Below are 21,714 nucleotides of genomic sequence, written 5' to 3'. Positions count from 1 at the left end.
AAGGGAAAGAAGAAACCTGCCATTTTTTAAAACAATGGGATCATATTTYGGACAGATTGTATTTCTGTTGCATTTAAATTAAATTTTATGGGTATTAAAGGAGTTTTTTTGTTTCTTTTTTTCCCAATATTTCTTACTTTTTCAATTCAATTACATTCTAACTGCAGCTAGTACAAAGTAAAGAACTGATCAATGAGGAAAAAGACAACAGCACTGCCGTTTTCTAGTACTGATGTGTTCAAATAATTTTTAATGATTTATATTAATGACAACTGCGTGCTCTTGTCATTTCTATGAAGCTGTTACACAATGTCTTTTCTGCCAGTTAAAACAAAACTGAACTAAAATATTCTGATGTGAAATATCTGTCTAGAAAAACTGCAAAAACAAACCTGGAGATTGAATTGGATCAAAACTCAGCAAATATTCCATGTGTGGTGCTGGGAGGATGATGATGATGGGGTTCATCCCACCCTTGCTGAGTGCAGGAACACTTCCACCCCTCATTCTGTAGGATTGAACCTGGAATTCAAAAGATCAGGTGTTCATTTTGCTGGGTATGAGCAATTTGTAGTTGTTCTTTTTAATTCCATAAGATTTTTGCATATTTGAAGCCTAATGCTTTCTATTCYCATGTTTATTTTTCAGTTATTCCAAGGATTCAGTGCCTATTCGTGGACTTTTCTATTTGAATTATTGCAGTTGTTTCTCATATTTTTCCATATTATCATTGTATCTTTGACAGGTGTCTCTACACTGATACTTGTTTCCTTAAATTAAATAATCATCAGCCTTTCTTTGTTGGAAAACTGGGTTTTTTTAGAAATATTTTTGAACAGTTAAAGTTAAGTTTGACTTTCATTCTATTTTTCCACATTTTTACAGTGCTGATATATCTGTCCTTACAGAATTGCTTCTGTTTTCTTTGAAATTGGGAAAGAGTGGAGAGAATGTAATTTTAAAAGGTGGTAAAATAGCAGAAATTGATGAAATTCAGTAATTATTTTTTGAAAAAAATATATTTTGAAAAAAATTCTGTTGCTCCTCCAATGCTGTTTTGCATAGCTCTTGTARCACATCCAGACAACAAAACCCTCTGCTCTGAAATAGTCTACAAAATGTGGATTTTTGAGCTGGAGATGTGGGTTTGAGAATTACTGAGCAGCAGCAGCAGTTTGTGCCTGGGGCAGTGCCAGTTTTGGGTTCTCTGACAGATCTGCCTCCTCGTTGAAGTGCTGCTGGCAGGGGAGGGCTGGGTGGAATAAATGACTTTTCCTGGGCTGTACCCAGTCATTACTGGCTTCTGGCTGCCTCCAGTCCACCCTGGGCCACTCCTGCCTTTGTCAAACCCATTTGTGCAGGCGGCCAAAGCATCTTGCAGCATCAGGCAGTTGCTTTTCTGGAGGAAGAGTCATTTTCTTGCATGTTGGAAATGTAATACATTACGCAAAAATCGTACGGAATTAAAAAGAAGAACTACAAATTGCTCCTGTCCAACAAAATGAACACCACATCTTTTGAATTCCAGGTTCAATCCTACAGAATGAGGGGTGGAAGTGTTCCTGCACTCAGCAGTGGTGGGATGAACCCCATCATMATCATYAATTTCAGCACCACTTTGAATATTGCTGACTTTTAATCCATTTTAATCTTTGGGTTTGATTTTACAGTTCCTGTAGATGGATATTTCACATCAGAATATTTTACCCTGCTGGGATCAGAATGCTCTGCAGGCACTGGGTGCTGCTCCTGCAGGGCAGAATTGAGGATTGTGCTTTGGGTGCTGTCCCTGTGCATGGATAACTCCTGCTCCAGCCCCAAATTGTCAGTGCAGCCCTGAGCAGGGGATGCCATGCCGTGGCCAGGACAGCCCAGAGTTGGGATTTCACTCACCTGTGGCAACAGTGAAGCAGCACAGGCAGCAGGAGAATTTGTGCTTTCTTCTCACTGAGATTCCCTCAGTCAAGGTGATTTCAGGACCCTGATGAGGACACCTTGTATTSCACTGCTTCAATCCTCAGAATTCATGCATTTTCTACTGAGWTTCCCTTYARYYRAGGTGCCCTGGGATTGCAGGACCTTGATGAGGACACCTTGTATTYCAGTGACCCAATCCTCAGAATTTGTTCTTTCTTYTCACYGAGATTCCCTTCAGTCAGGGTGCACTGGGATTGCAGGACCTTGWTGAGAATACCTTGTATTCCAGTGACTCAGTCCTCAGAATTGATGCATTTCCTACTGAGATTCCCTTTAATCAAGGTGCTCTGGGGTTGCAGGAGCTTGTTAAGGACATCTTGTATTCCACTGCTTCAATTCTCAGAATTCATGCATTTTCTACTGAGATTCCYTTCAGTCAAAGTGTCCTGKGATTTCAGGAGCTTGATGAAGACACCTTGTATTGCACTTGATCCAATCCTCAGAATTGATGCATTTTCTTCTGAGAATTTCCTTCAGTCGAGATGCCCTGGGATTCCAGACTTTGGTGAGGACACCTTGTRTTCCAATGACCCAATCCTCAGAAYTGATGCATTTTCTCTGAGATTCCCTTCAGTCGAGGTGCCCTGGGATTACAAGGCTTTGATAAGGATACCTTATATTCCACTGCTTCAATCYTCAGAATTCAGGCATTTTTTTCTGAGATTCTCTTCAGTTGAGGTGTCCTGGGATTTTAGGACATTGATAAGGACAACTTGTATTCCACTGATCCAATCCTCAGAATTTGTGCTTTCTTCTCACTGAGATTCCCTTCACTCAAGGTGTCCTGGGATTCCAGGACCTTGATGAGGACACCTTGTATTCCAGTGACCCAGTGCTCAGAATTCAGGCATTTCCTACTCAGATTCCCTTTAATCAAGGTGCCCTGGGATTACAGACTTTGATGAGGACACTTTGTATTCCACTGCTCCAATCCTCAAATCCTAYTGAGCAATTGTAGAGCACAAGGTTGGAGGTGTCACTGGTCATCTCTTCTCTTCCCATCCCATGGGAAAAGAAATTTCAGTAAAATTATGGAATGGAAATAACTTTGGTTCCCAGTTTCCCCCACAAGTTTAAATAATAATATTTAAAATAATTTATAGGAAATATTTAAGAAAGGAGAGAGCAGCTAAAATCAAAATCCTGCAGTTTTAACTGTCAGTTCCTATCAGAGAAAACAAYTGATGAAGCACATCAGAATTATTCCAGAAAAGAATGCATGCAGCTCCCAAGAACTAAACGTTGACAAGACCATGATTAAACTGGCATTTCTTAAATTTCTGAGATCTCCACTTTCCTGCTTTTCATTATTCCAAAGGAACTTAAAAATCCCAATCCAAATCTCTCCTGTTGAGACCTTTCGGAGCTGATTCTTCACTAAATTAATTCTCCATTTTCTGTCCACTGCAATTCAAAATCAGTGTAGGAAATAGCAACAAGCAAAGCACATTTGTGTCACTGCTTTCCCACTCTCAATTAAAACATCAGTCTCTTCCTTCAATGATTTTTCAGCACATTGTCCTTGGATTAGTTAAGGTTTTAYACTGATTTGCTTTCGTATTTAATAYTGATTATGGGGAGGAAAGGAGASAATTGTGTATATGCAGAGRRTGATTTAATAATTTGGAYRTGAGCCYAAAATTCTGCCATTTTTGCCTTGTGGTTTTTAAGTTTTTCCAGTATGGCCTCGTTCAGGACACACCTGGAGCTTTCTGCAGAGCTTTGTTCTGGAGTCTTGTTTATAAACCTTAACACCTGTGAATGCACAGGTGTCAGTGAATTCACACGCATTTTAAGTCATTTTTKGAGTATTTCTCTCTTCTGTGTTCACATAATATCATCAGACTTTAATGTTCCAAACCCTTGAACTGAGTTTCTCAAAAATCCTTAGGTGATCCTCAGAAAAGTGCAATTTTACAGCGTTCTTTTTCATAGCTCTAGTACAGCACCACCTTATTAGACTTCTCTTTATGACTTTCTAGGATCAAATGGCAATAAAAATAGAGAATTTTGTGAAAAGGCAAGAGTCTGGGTGTGAGGGGTTTTTAAGGAAATCAGAATTATAGGTTGTGTGGTAAAATTTTGAGCATTTGCAGTACCCAAAGTCCCAATGGCTGAGCTCATTCTCTTCTAATTTAGGAGGATTCTTCACAGCATTCTACCAGTTGTACCCAATTTATTAATTAAATTTGCTGTTTTAGCAGCAGATACATTGAATTTTGAAGAGTGGAACTGGCAGGACTCTTTCATATCTTATCTTATTTTCCAAATGTCTCCTTCCAGTGAGTGAACAGTAACTTCCAATCCTTTCTGCATGGCCTGTGATAACCAGGGAGTTAACAAAGTGCAAAAACATAGCCACGTCTATCAAATTTCTAAACAGAACCTTCAATATTGTGATTTTTGGGGTCTCTGAAATGTTTAGTGCCTTTTATGGGAAGGAAGGACCCTCTTTTTTGGGGATAAGTTACCCAGAGATCTTACTTAGTGTAAATAATCCATCTGGTAGCATTCATTCCTTTTTTTTTTTCCCTGGAAATTAAACAACACAGTTTCAAGCTCCACAGATGCAAACTACTTGAAAAGAAGGGGGGAAAAAGCCAAACCAAATATAAATACTGGTAAAAAAGTTTTAACTTTATGTGACAGAACAAAACCAAGAGCCAATTTTGCATCAGTAGCCAGTTTTTTGGGGTTGGGAACTTATTTTTTTGTGTTTTTGCTTAACCAGATATTAACTTTTCTGCTGTAAAGCAATCCTGGAGCCAGATTCTCTTTCTCAATGTCTTCCTACCCAGCAATTGAGACTTCTTTGTGCAGAAYGCTGTTAAAAAGAATACAACACCAAGGCTGCACATCTGTTTCTCATTTCAAAACAAGTTCTTTTACTCCAAGCCTRTATTTTTTTCCCCTCTGCCATGAGATTTGGGGCTTTTTTAACTTCAGTAAACAGGCCAGAATGAAAAGATTGTTCACAGAACTGGTCACTGGGTATAATTTCCTCAGAAAGCTTTGGCAAGGCGTGAACTTGGTGCTGTTGTGCATCCACAGCTCGGTTTGTTCTGTTAAAATATGAAAAACCAGTCATGAAATGAGGAGTTGGGCCCAGGGTTGAGAGGTTTGCACGTGGCAGGAGAGGGTGGTGTGAAAATGTGACTTCTCCTGCCAGTGTTTGTAGCAGCCACGAAACTCAGAAGGAATTGGTGCTTTCCAACCTTCTCCTAAGCTCTGAAAATCCACCTGCAAATGTGGAAAAGATAAGAGTTCTTTCAGGAAACTTTCCTGCTTCAGCTTGCCAGGCTGGGTGCAAGAATTGTTTATTTCTGGGTCTTTTTTGTGTGCTTTTGCAGTTTTTTTCCACTTGAGAAAACTATTTGCTGCGTCGTGCTGTGACTGGATAGGGACAGGTTTATTCCCTGAGAAATTCAGGTGGGATTTTTAACATCTGTGGTCAGACAGTGACTGCTTTGAGATCAATAATAGTAAAAATTATTATTATTTTTGCTTTCAAATGTTTTCCTCCTGTGAAGGTGTTYCTCAGGAGGGTCACAGTAGGACCAAGGATGGTATTAGCAGCAAATGAAATTGTTCAGAAGTACAAAAGCAGATTCATGCCAGCYGTGAGCCTTTGGGCTCTGCTGGACATGATTAAATAGGAGAAARCTTCTTTTCCATGCAACAACAAATTGGTCACTTATTAAATCTGGAAACATTTTTCAGAATTATTTCGTGTCTATTTGTTGTCCAGACTGGCTTTTTTCCCATGTGATTATTCCCTGTGTGGTCTCCTGGCACAGGAGTCTGAGATGAACTTTATTTTGCCTCCTTTTTCCTTTCTGAGGTCTGAATGGACAAATCTGTGCCCTGTTCCATTGATCAGAGAAAAACTGCTCCTGAATTGGTGTAGGAAAGGTTAGATGTGGGCAGCTTGATGGAATTCCTCCCTTTTGTGGCACTGCAAAGTTTTAATCATCAAATTAGAACATCAAATCCCAATGTTCTCCTGTGTTAAAATGATTTCATTATGGTGTTTGTCTTCTTTAGTGGTGCCACCACTGCCCAGGCAGCAGATGTGGTGCTGCAGGTGATTCTCTGGCTCCCTGTATGATGTTTGTTGGGTCATGTGGCAGAAATTCTGGATTTCAAACAAATGAACAAATCCTTCTGCTCAGCACGCTGTTCCCATTATGAAAAGGAAATCATTATAATCAGCAAGTACCCTTTTTAATAACACAGCTTTTCAGGTTGCTGTGGTTGCTGCTGGAAGGAAAAATGTTCTTTATTGTTGTGCTTTAGRTTTTTGAGATACTGAAAACCTTGAAGACACTAAAAAGTGCCTGCAGCAGTCAGATTTGATACCCAAACCTGAATTTKCCATCATGGCACCGTGGAAAGTCARTGCCAYKCAGCAGAGGGGGAAWTAAATGTTTAAATCTTCCTTCCCACAGCAATAGATTTGGTCATGTTAATGTATTCTGCCAGTTGTACCCAACAAAAAAACCTGCAGCTCACAAGGTAAATATAGAATAATAAATATTTGTCCATGCAGTTGGTGGACCTGTGATTTTATTAATGTTTTATTGATGTTAACACCTGAAAAGGCACGAGCTGTGTATGGAAAGGCTGCACTCAACTCCCTGCTTTTCTCAGAATATTTGCATAGCCCAAGGTGGTTTATATTTCTTAACAAGCTTCACCTCTGGGAAGGGACCAGAATATCTCCCTGCATTTCTCTGAGGTGCTGTAATGATCTAAAACAAGGCTGGGGATGGTTTCAGGGAGCTCTGATCTGTTCCTGCATCACCAAAACTCTGCTGAGCTCTGGGTTGTGGTTCCCCAGATGACAGCAGCAGGAGGATCTGGATAACCCTGCCAGGGTGAGGAATCCCAGAGGAAGAGCAGAGCTTGGGGAATGTGTGCAGTGCTCCACAGAAAGCCTGAGGCAAGGGGCTGCTGTGCTTGGCTTGTTCCAGCAGGATTCTGAAACCCAGAATAGTCATTAATGTGTAAATAATCATTAATGTGTAAATCTGCAGTGCAATCCCACCCTATTCAGTGGATAATATTTGTCCAGTTCTCTGCATTGCATTGTGCACATTCACATTACTGCAGTTATCTCAGAAATAAAATAAAATTTAAAAAACACAAGAAAAATGTGAACAAATGCTCCCAATAGCTTTTAAAAAATATTTTTTCCTTTTTAAATTTATGATCATGATTGTCACTCATTGTACAAATACACCCAACCCCATATATGGCAAAATAAATCTTTAAAGTGTGAAGAACAATTTCCGTAGATTCAGCAAGAGGACATGAAGGGCTGGATTTGTTTATTTTAGAAGCAGAGAAGGTGGTCAGGAAGGTGCCAAATGTCTGACAATCACCTACATCTTTCTTCCTTTTCATAGCTGTGTTTCAGTTGTTTCTGTTTGTGATTTTTTGAAACCTAAGTATGCATTTGATAGTTTTGCATGAATGTCTGAGTAAGGATCCCAGTCTATTTTTATCAGTAAGCTTAGAATTCTGTCAGCTAAATATAAATATGTTTTTTAATGAGCTTGAATTCCTGTAGGACTTGGTGAGAAAGCTCACTGGGTGTGTTTTGCTGAAGAATGTTGTTGGGCTGTGCAAATTCCCACAGTTTTATCAGTGCAGAGGGTATTTGAGTCCACTAAGAATTGTTAAATTAGGAAAAAGCTTGTTGAAAGTAAGTTGTAATTTGATTAATTCTAGTGGGAGTATTTCCACTCTTCTGAAAATCCTCCTTCTTCTGGCTCCAGGTTTATCTTGGTTTATCTCTGTCTCCAGGTTTATCTCTMTCTCTAGTCTCATACATTCTGCTCCTTTGGACTGAAATATTGTGAGGCTTTAAGGTCCCAAGAAAAGTTCCATTCCATCCTAGAAATATTTCCATTTTTCTGGAAATTTTTCCTCCCCTGGCTCCAGGCTGATCCTGATGATTCTTCCCCCCTCTCTATCTCCAGTGTCATACATTCTGTTCCCTTGGATTGAAATATTGTGGGGCTTTGAGCTCCCAGGAAGATTTCTGTTTGAAGATTTCTGTTCCATCCCAGAAGTATTTCCATTTTTCTAGAAGTCTTTTCTCTTCTGTCTCCAGGCTGATCCTGGTGATCCTTCCCCCTCTCTATCTCCAGTGTCATACATTCTGTTCCCTTGGATTGAAATATTGTGGGGCTTTGATGTCTCAGGAAAATTTCTATTCCATCCGAGGAATATTTCCATTTTTCTGGGAATCTTGGCTCTGTTGGCTCCAGACAGATCCTGGTGATCCTTCCCCCCTCTCCATCTCCAGTGTCTGATGATGAATGTCTCAGATACATTCTGCTCCTTTGGATTTAAGTATTATGGGGTTTTTAGCTCCCTGCACCCATCCTGCTCTGCTACACCAAGTCCTACAGGAAAAGTTCTTTGGAATGCAGCGAGCTCAGCTCCTTTATCTGGAGAAAAGAGGATTAAATGATCAGAGCTTGGACCAAAAATATGGAAACAATGGATACTGGGATTGCTCAGGCATTGGTTCCTTCCATTTTCTAACCACCTGCTGTCACCAAGCATTTCTGTTTGATATTTATTGTCTCTTCCCTCAACCTTCACTGCACTGGGCTGAAATCAGCCTGCCAAATCCTTATCTAAAACTGCCTGAAATAAATCCTTCATGGTCAGGGGCTGAGAGGAGCAGAAGCTAAAACCTCCCTGTTCTTGTAGGAACGGGTAAGATTGTCCAAATAAAAGATAAAACTGGGAAAATTAGAGCTGGAAAATAAAGAGTGTTTTAAGATCCAACAGTCACAGAACCGTGGGGCTTTGGAGGGCAGGAGGATGTTGGCCTTGGACACCTACTCGGGGAATTTTTCAGGCTGTCCCAGCATGGTTCTTYCCCTTCCCTGATACCCTGGAACAGGCTTTTACTGTGTTTTGTGCAGCTCAAACACTCCTTTCATGGCTCTGCAGCGAAGTTTTCCTTCTTGCCATATTATCTCTCTTCTTATAAGCTTAAAAATGTATTTAAACCAGGRAATCTTAAACCCCCCTTCTCTTCCCTCTTGCTTCCACTTTTTTTTCACTTTAGGGAAAATGATTGTTGTGTTCTTTGTAATTTTTACCTCTTTGCAATATTCAGTGATTTTCTGAGTGTTCRGAAAGGTTGTGCCTTTATTTTGTGAGCCAAATACGATGCTGAACCGTATTTTGGGCATTCTGTTTGAAACATTTCCCTGTTTGTTTGTTTGGCAGGTCCTTGACCAGTATGAACGAGAAGGGTTTAATTTCCTCGCTAAAGTTTTTAATTCTTCCCATTCCTTCTTGGAAGACTTGACAGGTCTAACTTTATTACACCAGGAGACACAGGCAGCTGAGGTAAGCAAATGCAATTTGGATGTTGGGAATTAAACACAAGATCAAATGAATCACTGATAGAATYGAGCTGTGGCATTGAATTTACAGAGTGATTGACACAATGGTGTAGACATTCARTTGTAACTGAAATTAAATTAATTGTGACTTTCTGCATCTGGGTTTTTAAGTGTTGATTTTAAAGGAAACAAGTGACCTGTGTGGTGTAAGGAAATCAATTGCCATTTTAGGTCAATTAAAATGTAATTTTGCTGCTTGATGGATTATAATATGGGGGAAACAATGCTGTTTATTGACCCAATGACAAAACATGGGACGTGGGAGGAAATTGGGGTGTGTTTGATCTCATGGRCAGCGCTGTTACAACTCAATATTGAGCTGTGATGATGAATGTTCCCTAAAAAATGAAGCAGGTRAGTGCCCTGAGATTGTATTTTAATCATGATTTGTATTCCTTCCCCCTCTGCCAATATCTGTACCCTTCTGGATGATAAATCAATTTTGGCATTGCTGTGTCTCAGGGATGTTCCTGAAGCTGCCTCTGGGATTATTCAGTCACTGCAGCCTGTGCAAGTGCTGGAGCTGTTTTTTCAGCTGGAAAGGGCTCCACGGTGCTGCTTAATAAGGTTTTGGGGGATAATGATGACTTGGCTCTTTGTTTCATGTTCTAACCTTTTCAAATAATGGAAGAAGATGCTGGAAATGTGAACTGTAAAATATCCAGTGCATTCTGAAATCAGCCTGGTTGTACCCAGAAAAAACTAAATATATTTATGAGAGGGATGCAAGAAAGGAAAACAAGAATCCTTCACCACGTGCCACTCATTAACAGCAAGGATAATTACAGTTATAATTACAGTCTGATTGCCCCTGACTTTTAGGCTGCTAAGAAGCATCCAAAATGTAAAAACAATTACAATTAGTAATGTATTATTTTGCAGATATTGATCAACAAATCCCTTTTGCAGTGTAAAACAGGTACAGGTGTTTTTCCAGACCTGTGTACAGGTGTTAGTTCATTAAGTTTTAGATAGTCTCTACCAAATGTAGAGTGTGGTGTGAGTTTATTGCATAATTATAATATTTATGAAGTTCAAAGTTCAACTTAAACCTCAGAATTGGTGTCCTTTCAAAAATCCTGGAGTTCTCCAGTGAGGTTTCTGCAGTGAAATCACTGCTCAGAGGTGGAAAAATTGATATGCAAAGTATTTGCAGAGCGARTGTTTTCAAATTAGGGAAACTGCTATAAACTCAGTGAGCTTTCTGCATTCTGCCCTGTGGTATTGCTTTATTTTGGGGGAATTTCATCTCTTTGAGCAGGATTAACTGGTTTAATATCTTTGTTGAATTGTGTTTGTGAATGGCAAGTTCAAAATTCAATTTAAACCCCAGAATTAGTGTCCTTTCAAAAATCCTGGAGTTTTTCAGTGAGGTTTCTGCAGTGAAATCACTGCTCAGAGTTGGAAAAACTGCAATAAAAGTATTTGTAGAGTGAATGTTTTCAGATTGGGTTAACTGCCTTAAACCCAGGGAGCTTTCTGCATTCTGCCCCATGGTATTGCTGTATTTTGGGGGGATTTTTTCTCTTTGAGCAGGATTAACTGGTTTAATATCCTTGATGAATTGTGTTTGTGAATGGCAAGTTCAAAAWTCAACTTAAACCCCAGAATTGGTGTCCTTTCAAAAATCCTGAGGTTTCTGCAGTGAAATCACTGCTCAGAGGTGGAAAAATTGATATGCAAAGTATTTGCAGAGAGAATGTTTCCAAATTAGGGAAACTGCCATAAACCCAGGGAGCTTTCTGCATTCTGCCCCATGGTATTGCTGTATTTTGGGGGAATTTCATCTCTTTGAGCAGGATTAACTGGTTTAATATCCTTGATGAATTGTGTTTGTGAATGGCAAGGGCTGACAGGCAGATTATTTGTAGATTCTGGAGCGCTCTTGCTTGCTTTGGATTAAAAAACTCTTCTTTGTTCCTTTTTGCCACTGTTGGCACTGAAAAACAAAGAGGTTGTTTTGTGGTCCTCCACAAGTCTCAGGTCATCATCTGGGGTGATTTTTAAAAATTGTAGGTGCACAAGAGAGTGCTTTTAATAAATTTTCTATGGAATTATATCTTGAGCTCCTTTTCTCTTGTATTCCAAGCTCCTTTTTCTCACGCTGCACTGGGGAGTGTGAGGTCTGCAAAATGATTTTTCAGGTTTCTGGCTGCTCTGGAGCTGCTCTTGGCAGGATGAATTGCCTCAAATGGAGCCATTAGCTTGGCTCAGCTTGGTGCTCTTTGATTTGAGATATTCTGGTTACGTTCTAAAGCCTGCAGCGWGAGCTTTCATAAGGTGTGGATGGGCTGTTCTGTGACAGGAATATTTCATTTTTCTGTTGAGAAGTTTTGTGCCTTTCTCCACTCCAGCTCTTCAGAGAGATTTTGTGGATTATTGGTGCRTTTGGAGACCATAAAAATGGCTCTGGTAACTGCAGATTTTCCTTTCCTCCTGTCTGTTAAAATTTCTCCAGGGCTATTCCAGAACTATAAAGAAAATAGACTTGTAAAGTCAGATGTCATCCAACCTCATATTTACCCAGTAATATCATCATGGGGCTGTAATTCCATCTATAAAATCCCTGATGTTTGACTAATAAACCTGCATCTGATAGGGAAACTACTCACTCTTGTGCTTTTTCTTRAAAGGTTCACTTCTAAAATTGGTTAAGAACATTTAATTGAACTTTTGGCTACGAGAGTTTTGTTGTGGTCAGGAAAACTGCCATGCTGCTCTTAAATAAAATCACACTCTGAACTTTTTTAATGATTATTTTTGAATTTTAATTCACCTAAGTGCTTAGCTGCTTTCATGATGTGTGTGTAAGACTGCCTTAATGAGAAATTGCTGCTAAGTTTGGAGTTTCCCTGAAAGGGAATCTGGATAAGCCATGCATTTTCTGTGTGAGTGGCTGTTAAATACAAGATTTTTGGAATTGAATGAAGATTTTGGAATTAATTGCCATGAAAACTCCCTCCCCCATTATTAATACAGAGTGTGTTTGCCTGGTTTGAGGAATACAATTTGCAGTCAGATATGGGAGACTTTGCACTTCCTGAAAACCGTTTTTTTTTGCTTGCACTGTTTAATTCCTGTTCCAGGGCTGTTGCACTGTTTAATTCCTGTTCCAAAATATTACAACATAGATTTAGTGTGGTTTAAATTTGATGCTAATTGCAGGGGTTTTCGTCAATAAACACCTTTTTCTTTAACCTGAGCTGCATCAAGAAATGAAAAACTAAATCTGACTTCTTCAACGTGACAATTAATAAATAGCAATATCAGCAAGCATTTCTATGCTGTCTTGAAATGACAGCAAATCTCAGGCATCAGCTCTTTCTCCATCTGGCTTCAATCGGGGGGCTGTGGAACATTTTGGGGTTTTTTGGGATCCCAGGGCGATATTTCTGCGCAGGAGCCTGGGATGACACGCCTGGCTCTCCAGGCCAATGGAAGCTGTGGGAAACTCCCCTGTCAGCACTCAGGCCGTGTTTCCACTGGATCCAGTTCATCTGGAAGCTGCCCAGGCTGGTGGAAGAGCTGAATTTCTGCTTTGCAGATCGCTTGGGTTCCTTGCTGCCAACCCAAAGGGCTCAGCTCGCCCCTGGCTGGCTGTGCAGTCGGGTTTGAGGGCTGGGACAAAGCACAGACAGCCTGAGCATCCTCAGATTGTTCATCAGGGGCTGGGATGGGAATTGGGGGAATTGGAGGCAGAACAAATGGGGCATTTCCAGGTCAGGACCTGGCTGGGCTGCCCAGGGCTGCTCCATCCCAAAGGCGGCTGCTTTGGTGCTCCCCATGTGCTCCACATGAACCCTGCAAAGGCTGCTGGCTGTGCTGCCCTGGAGATGCTTTTCCATCTGCAATCTCTAATYCAATCCCCTGAAATTTTACTGATTTTTACTGAAATTACTGAAATTTTCCCAACTTTCCTGAGATGCATACATTTCTCTCTGCAGTTCATAAAACACGAGTACAACCACAATTATCTTAATTTGGATTTCAGTTCCTAAATGACTTGAATGCTTTACTGCCCTTCCTGCTTTCAGCAGGGTGAAAGAAAATCACAAACACACTCAAGAAATAAGATTTTTCACTTGGTTTTGTGATCAATTGAAACACAAGGCAGAGTAGAAGTTTTGCAATCTAAGATGGCCATAAAGGGCTTTGGAAAAAAACCAAATCTGGAGCAGAGTTGCTATTTTGTGAATGTGATTGTAAAGGTCAGATATTGGTGCCAGCAGGTCATGATGGCTGTGTTATTTGACTTCAGTAATATTTAGTTCAAGGTTTTCCCATCTGTAATCTCTAATTCAATCTAAAGTTTTTTCCCCTGAAATTTTACTGATTTTTACTGAAATTACCGGAATTTCCCAGCTTTCCTGAGATGCACACATTTCTCTCTGCAGTTCATAAAACATGAGTGCAAACACAATTTTCGTACTTTGGATTTCAGTTCCCACATGACTTGGGTACTTTACTTCCCTTCCTGCTTTCAGCAGGATGAAAGAAAATCACAAAACACAGGTGAGAAATGAGATTTTTCACTTGGTTTTGTGATCATTAAAACACAAGGCAGAATAGAAGTTTTGCAATCTAAGATGGCCATAAAGGGCTTTGGAAAAAAACCAAATCTGGAGCAGAGTTGCTGTTCTGTGAATGTGACTGTAAAGGTCAGATATTGGTGCCAGCAGGTCATGATGGCTGTGTTATTTGACTTCAGTAATATTTCGCTCAAGGCTTTGTATCTTATCAAAAATGTGGAATTTGTAGTTTCKGTGACAAGTTCTTGTGGTCACTGTTTGGTATTTCCAAAATCCYTTTTCTGTGCTGCTTTCATGTATCCCAAACAATCCTTCTTAATAATGAAAAAAAAAAAAAGGATTCATGTTAATAAAATACTTAGAGTAAAAAAAAAGAAAACCCAATTTTATCCTGTTTCTGCTTTTATTTGAGGTTTGTGCCCATTTTTCAGTCATTTCTTGAGAAGCAAGGCTTAGCTGTAGAATAAGCAGCTGGTATTAAAAAAGAGCATTGTGCTTATCCTAATTTGGAAAAAAAAATCAGAATTTCCAGTGCACTTTGCTATTAAAAATATCCTGCTTGTTTCTGACTCTGCATTATATTCTGCAGTGTATTTGATGCTGAAACAATAACATAAGAATGGCCAAAAAAAACCCCAAGCAAAACAGAAAAACCCAGCTACAACAATATTATAAGAGCAAGTTCTGAAACTTGACAATTTTTATCTGTTAGCCAAGTATTATTCAGAGTTTCATTTTATTTGGTGTTATGAAAACTTCCTAAAGAAATCACCACTGATGGGTAGCCCAAAAATTAATATTTGAGACTTTTATGTGTCTGTGAGCTTTTTTTTTTGTTTTGTTTTCCTTCATATTTTTAATCTGGTGCATTTCAGGAGAAATTCATTTTGACAGATTCAGGCCTGCCCTGGAATTTCTTTCTTAAGAGATTAAGAGATTAATTTGTTTTCTTTCAAGGAGGTGGGTTGTTTTTCTCTTTTTGAGTTTTCTCATKATGTCAATTAGTGTCATCATTTTTCTTCATTCATCAAGTGATGCTTCCCAGATTTTTGAATAAAAGTGGTTTTTAATTTTGRTGAGCATGGCCCAAGTGAGAAACACGTGCTGGTTATGGCAGGTTCTCAATGGATGTAAATTTGCAGCCCAATGGGGTGATTTGCTGTGCTATTAAATACCTGGAATAGATTTAGTGAGTGTGTTCCTCACTCTGTGCTGTGCTCAAGGATTGCTCTGCTGACACAGGGCCAGGGAGGGGCAATTGGGACATCAACACCCAACACCTCAAATGGAGTTTTCCAGCTTTGGACAAACCCCACAGTGGCCTTTGTGCTGATACCTCCTTGGTGGAGATTTTATAAATACCTGGGAAGTGGCACCTCTGGTACCTAAACATTCCCTGCCTTCCCCCTGATATCTTCACTGATAACTTCAATTATTATCATTAATTATATTGAGATTCTCTTCTGGCAGCTGATGAGCACAAATAAATAAATCTGAATAAATGTAGGTTTGGCCCTGCAGGGCAGGGAGGGGCTCGTGCAGCCCTTTGTTGTGTTGGAGCCAAGGGAAGGACTGGAGGGATGGTTGGTATCCAGTTATTTTTGTTTGAAATGTTAAATATATGGAAAAAAAAGAAAACCACTGAAAGAAATGGAACAATGGCATTTGGTTAGCAACAGGTTTTTTTGTTTTGGGAGGTTTATTTTTCATATATTTAACTGAATTGCCATAGTGCCACAAATTTGAWAGTGTTTAAACATATAAATAGTTCTCTATATAAAATTGCACAGTAAATCCTGTGTAACTATAAAACAGAAAGTCCTACTATGAATAAATGCATTATCTCATCAGTTTTTAGGTGAGGGGGAGAGGCTGTGCAACAAAAWCATGGCCAAAACCCAGGTTAGTGCAGCAGCTTGCCAGGTGAGGCTGCAGCAGYGTGAGTGTTGTGTGTTCTTCAGGARGCTTTGCAGACGAGAATTGCTGGCTGTTTTCCCTCTTTCTGGAGCTCCATTGCTCAACAGCAGCCGTTCTGTGCCAAGGGGGCCCTGTGCCTGTGCTTTCTGGGGTTTCCTCTTTAGATCAGATCCCCTGTGTGATTGCCAAGGTGCCCTGGCTCACTTTGTGACTCACCTCAATTGTCCTCATTAGATCGGTATCGAAACACAGAGCCTTTGGACTGATGAAGTCATGTTTGGATWTGTAAATTGTATTAAATTGTATTTTATTTCAGGTTTTGGAGTAATTTTAGCTAATGGTGAACAAAGCACCCCCAAATTTTGAAGTGGACTGATATGCTGAAGCTGTAAAATCTTTATTTTGGAGGGCATGGGAAGCAATTCTCTTTTAGAAAGGTTTTCAAATTCTGTTGACTTCTGTTCCTTTGAAGGAAAAATCTCCTGTAAAGAAAATTAAAATAATTTAGGGATTAAATCTCTTCCATTCTAATATACTTTGTCACAAACAAGAATGAATGAACTGTGCAAGATGGATTCCATTATTCTCATGTGAAGAATAATAAATTGCACAACACAGCCAGACACGCTGATGAACTTTTTTCTTCTGATTAAGAACATCAATTCTACAATGTTCCTCTCACTCCAAGTGAGTAGTTGCAGAGTATATGAGCCCTTGTAGATCATTCAGATTAAATTAAAAAAAAAAAAAAAGAAAAAAGAAAAAAGAGGAAAGTTTGCTGCTGGATAAACGAGTGCCAACTGCAGATTTCAGTAAACACCAATGGCTGAATGGCTGCTGCTGGAATGTCCTGAGGCAGGGCTGCCCCCAATTCTGAATTCTGGGGTGTTAAATTGAGTTCCTGGCTTCTGCATGAACATGCTCTGCTCWTCTCAGAGCCTGGGAAATGCTGTCCACCAGAGCATTTCATTGTGAACCCTGTTTGCCTCCTTCTGACAATGCAGATTTCCTCTGGAAACACCTCCCAGACTTTTCTGAGGATTTTCATGTCAGAAGGAGCTCCTGCAGTCAATCATCACTCACACCAAGTGCATTGGTGCTTTRTTACTGCCAGCATCTGATTCACACCACAAAACCCTCCTGCACAAACAGCAGCAGCTTCTCAGCTTTGGAAGTGATTTTCCTGTAAATAGAGGTGGAACTAGGAAATGGTCATAAATGAGGCAGATTGCTATGGGAAGAGCTGCTGAAAAACCCTGTAATGGTCATAAATGAAGCAGATTGCAATGGGAAGAGCTGCTGAAAAACCCAGTGCATTTGGCACTGCCTCTCCTTAATGCCACTAGCTGCTAATTCACACAGGAAATTAAGCACCACAAATTTTAATAAGAGAACATCAGTTTTAAGATTTATTCCTATGTGGAAGTCTCCTATTGAAAAGTGTAAACTACTTCTCATTCTGATTTTTCACAATGTCTCTGGGTTTCTTCCTTTGTGAACTGTGGAATAATTTTACCAGTGTGATTGTTTAAAGATTTGCATCCCTATTGCTGCTGTACTGCAAATACTTTTGGCAGAATTTTGGTTGGCACTAATTTATAAATCAGGCAGATGTGAATACCCTTTCAATTAGTCCTAACCTATCTCTTACTGGCCTGAGTTTTCTCCGTTTCATTCTGAATATTTTCCTGGTGTTWGCACTTTAATGAAAATCTCTGCAAAGTGCTCGTGTTTCCTTTCTCTTACTGTGGTTCAGGTTTTCCTGAAGTTTCCTTTTTCCAGCCCTTTTTTTGATCACATTGTAACTTGGCTTCCAGCTGAAATCTGCCATGCAGCATAGCTGTTTTTATGGAATTGGCTGGAATCCTGGAGAAACCAYCTGATAGCTTAGGAGYGMGAAAAATTAACAACCAATTCTGTRGTTAAACCCAGATTTGATTCCAAGWTGAGCCACTTGGTGCCTGACAAGATAAGAATTGGTTCTCTCTTGTCACTCCAGGGATAATTTTTTTCTTAATCACTGCTCTTAGTTGATTGAAGGTCAAACTGAGAGGAAATTTAGGTCTTGTAAATTGTGAATGGAAGTTGTGCCTGACTTCATGAAGAGACATCCAAAAGTCTCCATTGTTATTCACTCAGTAAAAAAATTACCAAGAGAAATGTGACATTTTAAAGTTTGGAGAGCATAACATTAAAAAAAGAAAGTTTCAGGATGAGTTTCTGTTTTCTTGGTCTCTCAACATTTAAAAACCCCCCTCTAGGTATTAAATAATGTGCTTCAAATTAGTGATGAGCTGTTGCATTTTCTGGTTCTGAGTCTGGGACAGCAAAGCTGTTCTTAATGGGATCCCTCACAAAGYAAAAGCTGCTTGTGAGTTACTGAGTTTGCTGTTATTTTTCTTGTACAGGAAAACTTTTTGTTGTTCTCCAGATGTGGTGATGATTTTTAGTCATTTAATTGTTGCACAGCAACCTTTAAAAATGTGGTTTTACTGGAGAAATAGGAGTGGTTTTGGTAAGGGCAAAATGCTAGAGCTGGAAATCTAACAATAGAACTTTTTAAAAGTTAGGCTGAGCTGCAAGCCGTGGTAGGAAGGAAATTCATGGCTAAAACATGATAAGGATCRGCTCCCAGCTGATTTAAAGTCTGTCTGTAGCAGTTTTGCTGCCATTTCTGTGTAGGAAGGTGCACGTGCAGAAGCTGTGTGATTGTTGAAAATATTGCAAAATGGMTCTGTAATGGCACAGGGCTCTCTAAGGGATGTGAAGCGACTGTATTCCAGTTAAACCAGAGATGTAAACATAATAAATATAATACAKTATGATAATATATGAATAATGTATAAATATAATATAAACATAATCAAACTGGTCTAGTTAGAATGAACTTCAAGCTGTGAGGTTGTGGAAATAAACTTGGAGAAACACTCCATGTCTGCAAGTACATCAGAGCTTTGTCATCTTGAAATAAGGGTTCTGTTTAAATTCTCATAATACACAAAATACATTTTTGTAATTGTAAAATGCTGATTCAAGTCCACCAGACAATGGATTTGATCCCCCTGCAAGCCAAGTGTGAAATCAAATAGGTTAATCAAGAAATGCAAAATGTACATGGATAAGAAATAGATACAAACTGTGATTTAGGTGGAGATAACTACTAAGAGGCTTATTTATTTTTTGGTAACTAAAGAAAGTCACAGAAAGGGAGAAGGGAGGCACAAGAAAACCTGTAAAGAATTAATAAATTGCTTTCCAGCTTCTCAAGGGGATAGGGGGTAAMAGACACAGTTTTAAAAGTCTTTATGTTGTTGAAAAGTTTATTTGTCTAATGTCTACTGAGCCAGTGTGCCAACAACAGCAAACCCAAATGCAAGCAAGAAAGAGAAAGAGAAATCTACTCTGGAGCAGAACATGAAGGCATAACAAAGCCATTTAAAAGTATGACAGTGCAGCAGCTGGTTTATTAATATTTCTTGGTTATTTTAAAAAAAATAATCATCTAAGCCCTAATTCCCTTTGTCTCCTGTGCCTGAGTAGCTGCAGTGTGTGAAGCTTGCTGGCCCACGACTCATTCTTCCCACCAATGCTCTTTCTTTGAACAGCCCTTGTGGAAACATGCATTTTGTGTTGGATGTCTTTGCTGGCAGTGGTGGAGACTCTTTTTTCCTGCCTGGCTGAGTGATTTATGTGTGCTAATCTCTGCATCTGCCTTTGCCACACATGGTGCCTGTGAAAACACTGGGGTTGCTCTACCTGGGCTTGCTGTGCTCACCTTTCTGCAAGAGGAGCTCCAGCACTAAGACCAATTTAATCTCTTCCTCCATTAGATCTCATCTCTAATAAATCCAGTTTATCTAATAAATCCTGTTTATCTAATAAACAAACCTTTGGCTTGTTTTCAGGGACAGGCAGGCATGAAATTGAGGCTGGGCTTTAATTCTTGCTGGATTTAAAAAGGGTGATGGCAAAGAAGATGCAAATGMAAAATAAGGTGTTATTGCCAGCTTATTCTTTGTGTGAGTTTGGTTCGCTGTAGGAAATGTGGAAGCAAATGACTGAGGTTCATTCAGAGGGAGAATGAAAGAGCTGACCCTGATATTCCATTKATTTCCATGAGTTCCTGAGAGAGAATTCCCCCTGGATTCTGTCAGCTGCCCGAGCCTGCCCAGCACAMATTCACCATATGGGCATTGATAGGGGCAGCATCCTGCCCTGGGCTCCCCAAAGGGAGGCCTGGATTAACTGGGGACAGCCTTTGGAACGAGTCCAAACTGTAAAACACCAGCTCACATTTTTAGGTGGGTAATGAAATACCTCAAACCCTGCCTTTCTTGGAATTACAGGTTCAGCATTGACTGGGGCTGCTTATTTGATACTTCTGCTTTCTGGTTTGGATGTAGACTTTACTGTTTGAATCAAATAGTTAAATGCATTTAATGTGCAATTTCATATTATTTAATGTGTGTTGAATTCATAGATTTATGCCTGCAGATTGTATTTGGGTTGCTCAACAAAGTAAAATCTTGATTATAGCCCAACACGTTGATAAAGTTCAAGGAGCTGGCTGTGACTTTTCTTTTTCTGCAGTGGAAATTAGAGATGGTTAAGGGAGATTTGAGAAAAGGGAGCAATACTGTTAAATGTAATTTCAGTTAACTTGAGGTGTAAAGGTCACATAGTTTTCTACTAAGTGAGGTGAAATTCAAGCAAGGTTGGTCTTCAGTGAAATCCTTGCACGTGGAGGATACTACAGGAGTTTTCTGGGTAATGTTGGAAAGAAGTGTATTTGGAAAATTGCTAGGATTTAAGCTCACTTATGGAACAGAAGGATGGGGTTTTCATTAAGGAATTTCTGATTTGAAGAATAAATATTTTGGTCATTGCATCCTTTGCATTCAAAGGAGAATGACATTCCCAGCTCTAAAACAAAAGCTGCAATCCTTCATTCTGGGGGGATTTTTCTTTGCTCTCTTCTGTTTAAAAGCAGAAGAAAAGAGCTTATAGCTGAGAGAAGTGTCTGTAGAACAGGCTGCCTGTTTGCAATTGTGATTTAATGTGCAGGGGTGAGCTAACAGGGTACAGCAACAACCAAGCTGCAGTGTTGGATGATCTTCACTGAACAACTTTTACAATCTGGGAGGAAGGGGGGCTCTGATCTCTGATTAACATATCTGTTTCAGGATGAGGATCAAGAGCACTCCAATTTCATCTTTAAMTCTGGGATCTGATTAATACTTGAGGCATGCAAGGGAGCTGTAGCACCAAGGCTGCTGTTACTATAGCGAGATGCTATTACAGACATCACAAGACTTGTTCTACAAGGAAACACGATTACTTTGGATTAAAGGAGTTGCCAAAGGGTTGAAGGATTTATTGGTGCCGCTGCTTTGGKTTATATATAACTTCATTATTTGCTTGAAAACATTTCGATCTCTAATTAATGAAGCACAGTGAATGCTGATGGAATGAATCATCAGGTTGGACAGCTTTGAACTGACACTGAGCAATGGTGGATTTTATGGGAGCGTTCTTTAGGTCTCCAAATAGCTGGATAATGTACAGAAAGGAATAAATCCAGCTTTTGCACAGAGAAATGAGGCTTAATGGGTGCAGTGAGGTGCATCAGAGTTGATGTGATCAGATCCTATTTCTGAAATGACTTGTGATTCCCATGCTTGTGGGGGAGCAGTGGGGATGGGGTGGGGATGGTCTGGGTCTCTGGGATGAAACATTCTGGGGATCTGCAGGGATGGGAGCAGGAGGGGCAGGAYGAGTGACAGGARCRRTCAGGTGGGTCTGAGYGAGGTGAGGGGAATGGGGAATCGCAGCTTCAGGACAAAGGACTGAAATCAGAT

The 21,714-nt window shown here is 39.8% G+C and overlaps 1 protein-coding gene across 1 annotated transcript in view; it reads left to right on the top strand.

Moving 5' to 3' along the window:
- ATG7 (autophagy related 7) overlaps positions 1–21,714 on the top strand; it is an 89,434-nt gene that overhangs the window by 31,203 nt on the left and 36,517 nt on the right. Inside the window, exon 18 of the mRNA XM_057386709.1 lies at positions 9,232–9,354. Within this exon, the coding sequence (XP_057242692.1) occupies positions 9,232–9,354 (123 nt within the window). The remainder of the gene's footprint in view (positions 1–9,231; positions 9,355–21,714) is intronic.

The sequence above is a fragment of the Malurus melanocephalus genome, unplaced genomic scaffold (genome assembly GCF_030028575.1).
Source record: "Malurus melanocephalus ecotype Western Australia unplaced genomic scaffold, MMel_1.1 scaffold_1036, whole genome shotgun sequence".
NCBI classification, from domain to species: domain Eukaryota; kingdom Metazoa; phylum Chordata; class Aves; order Passeriformes; family Maluridae; genus Malurus; species Malurus melanocephalus.
This window is presented reverse-complemented; position numbering and strand designations above follow the sequence as displayed.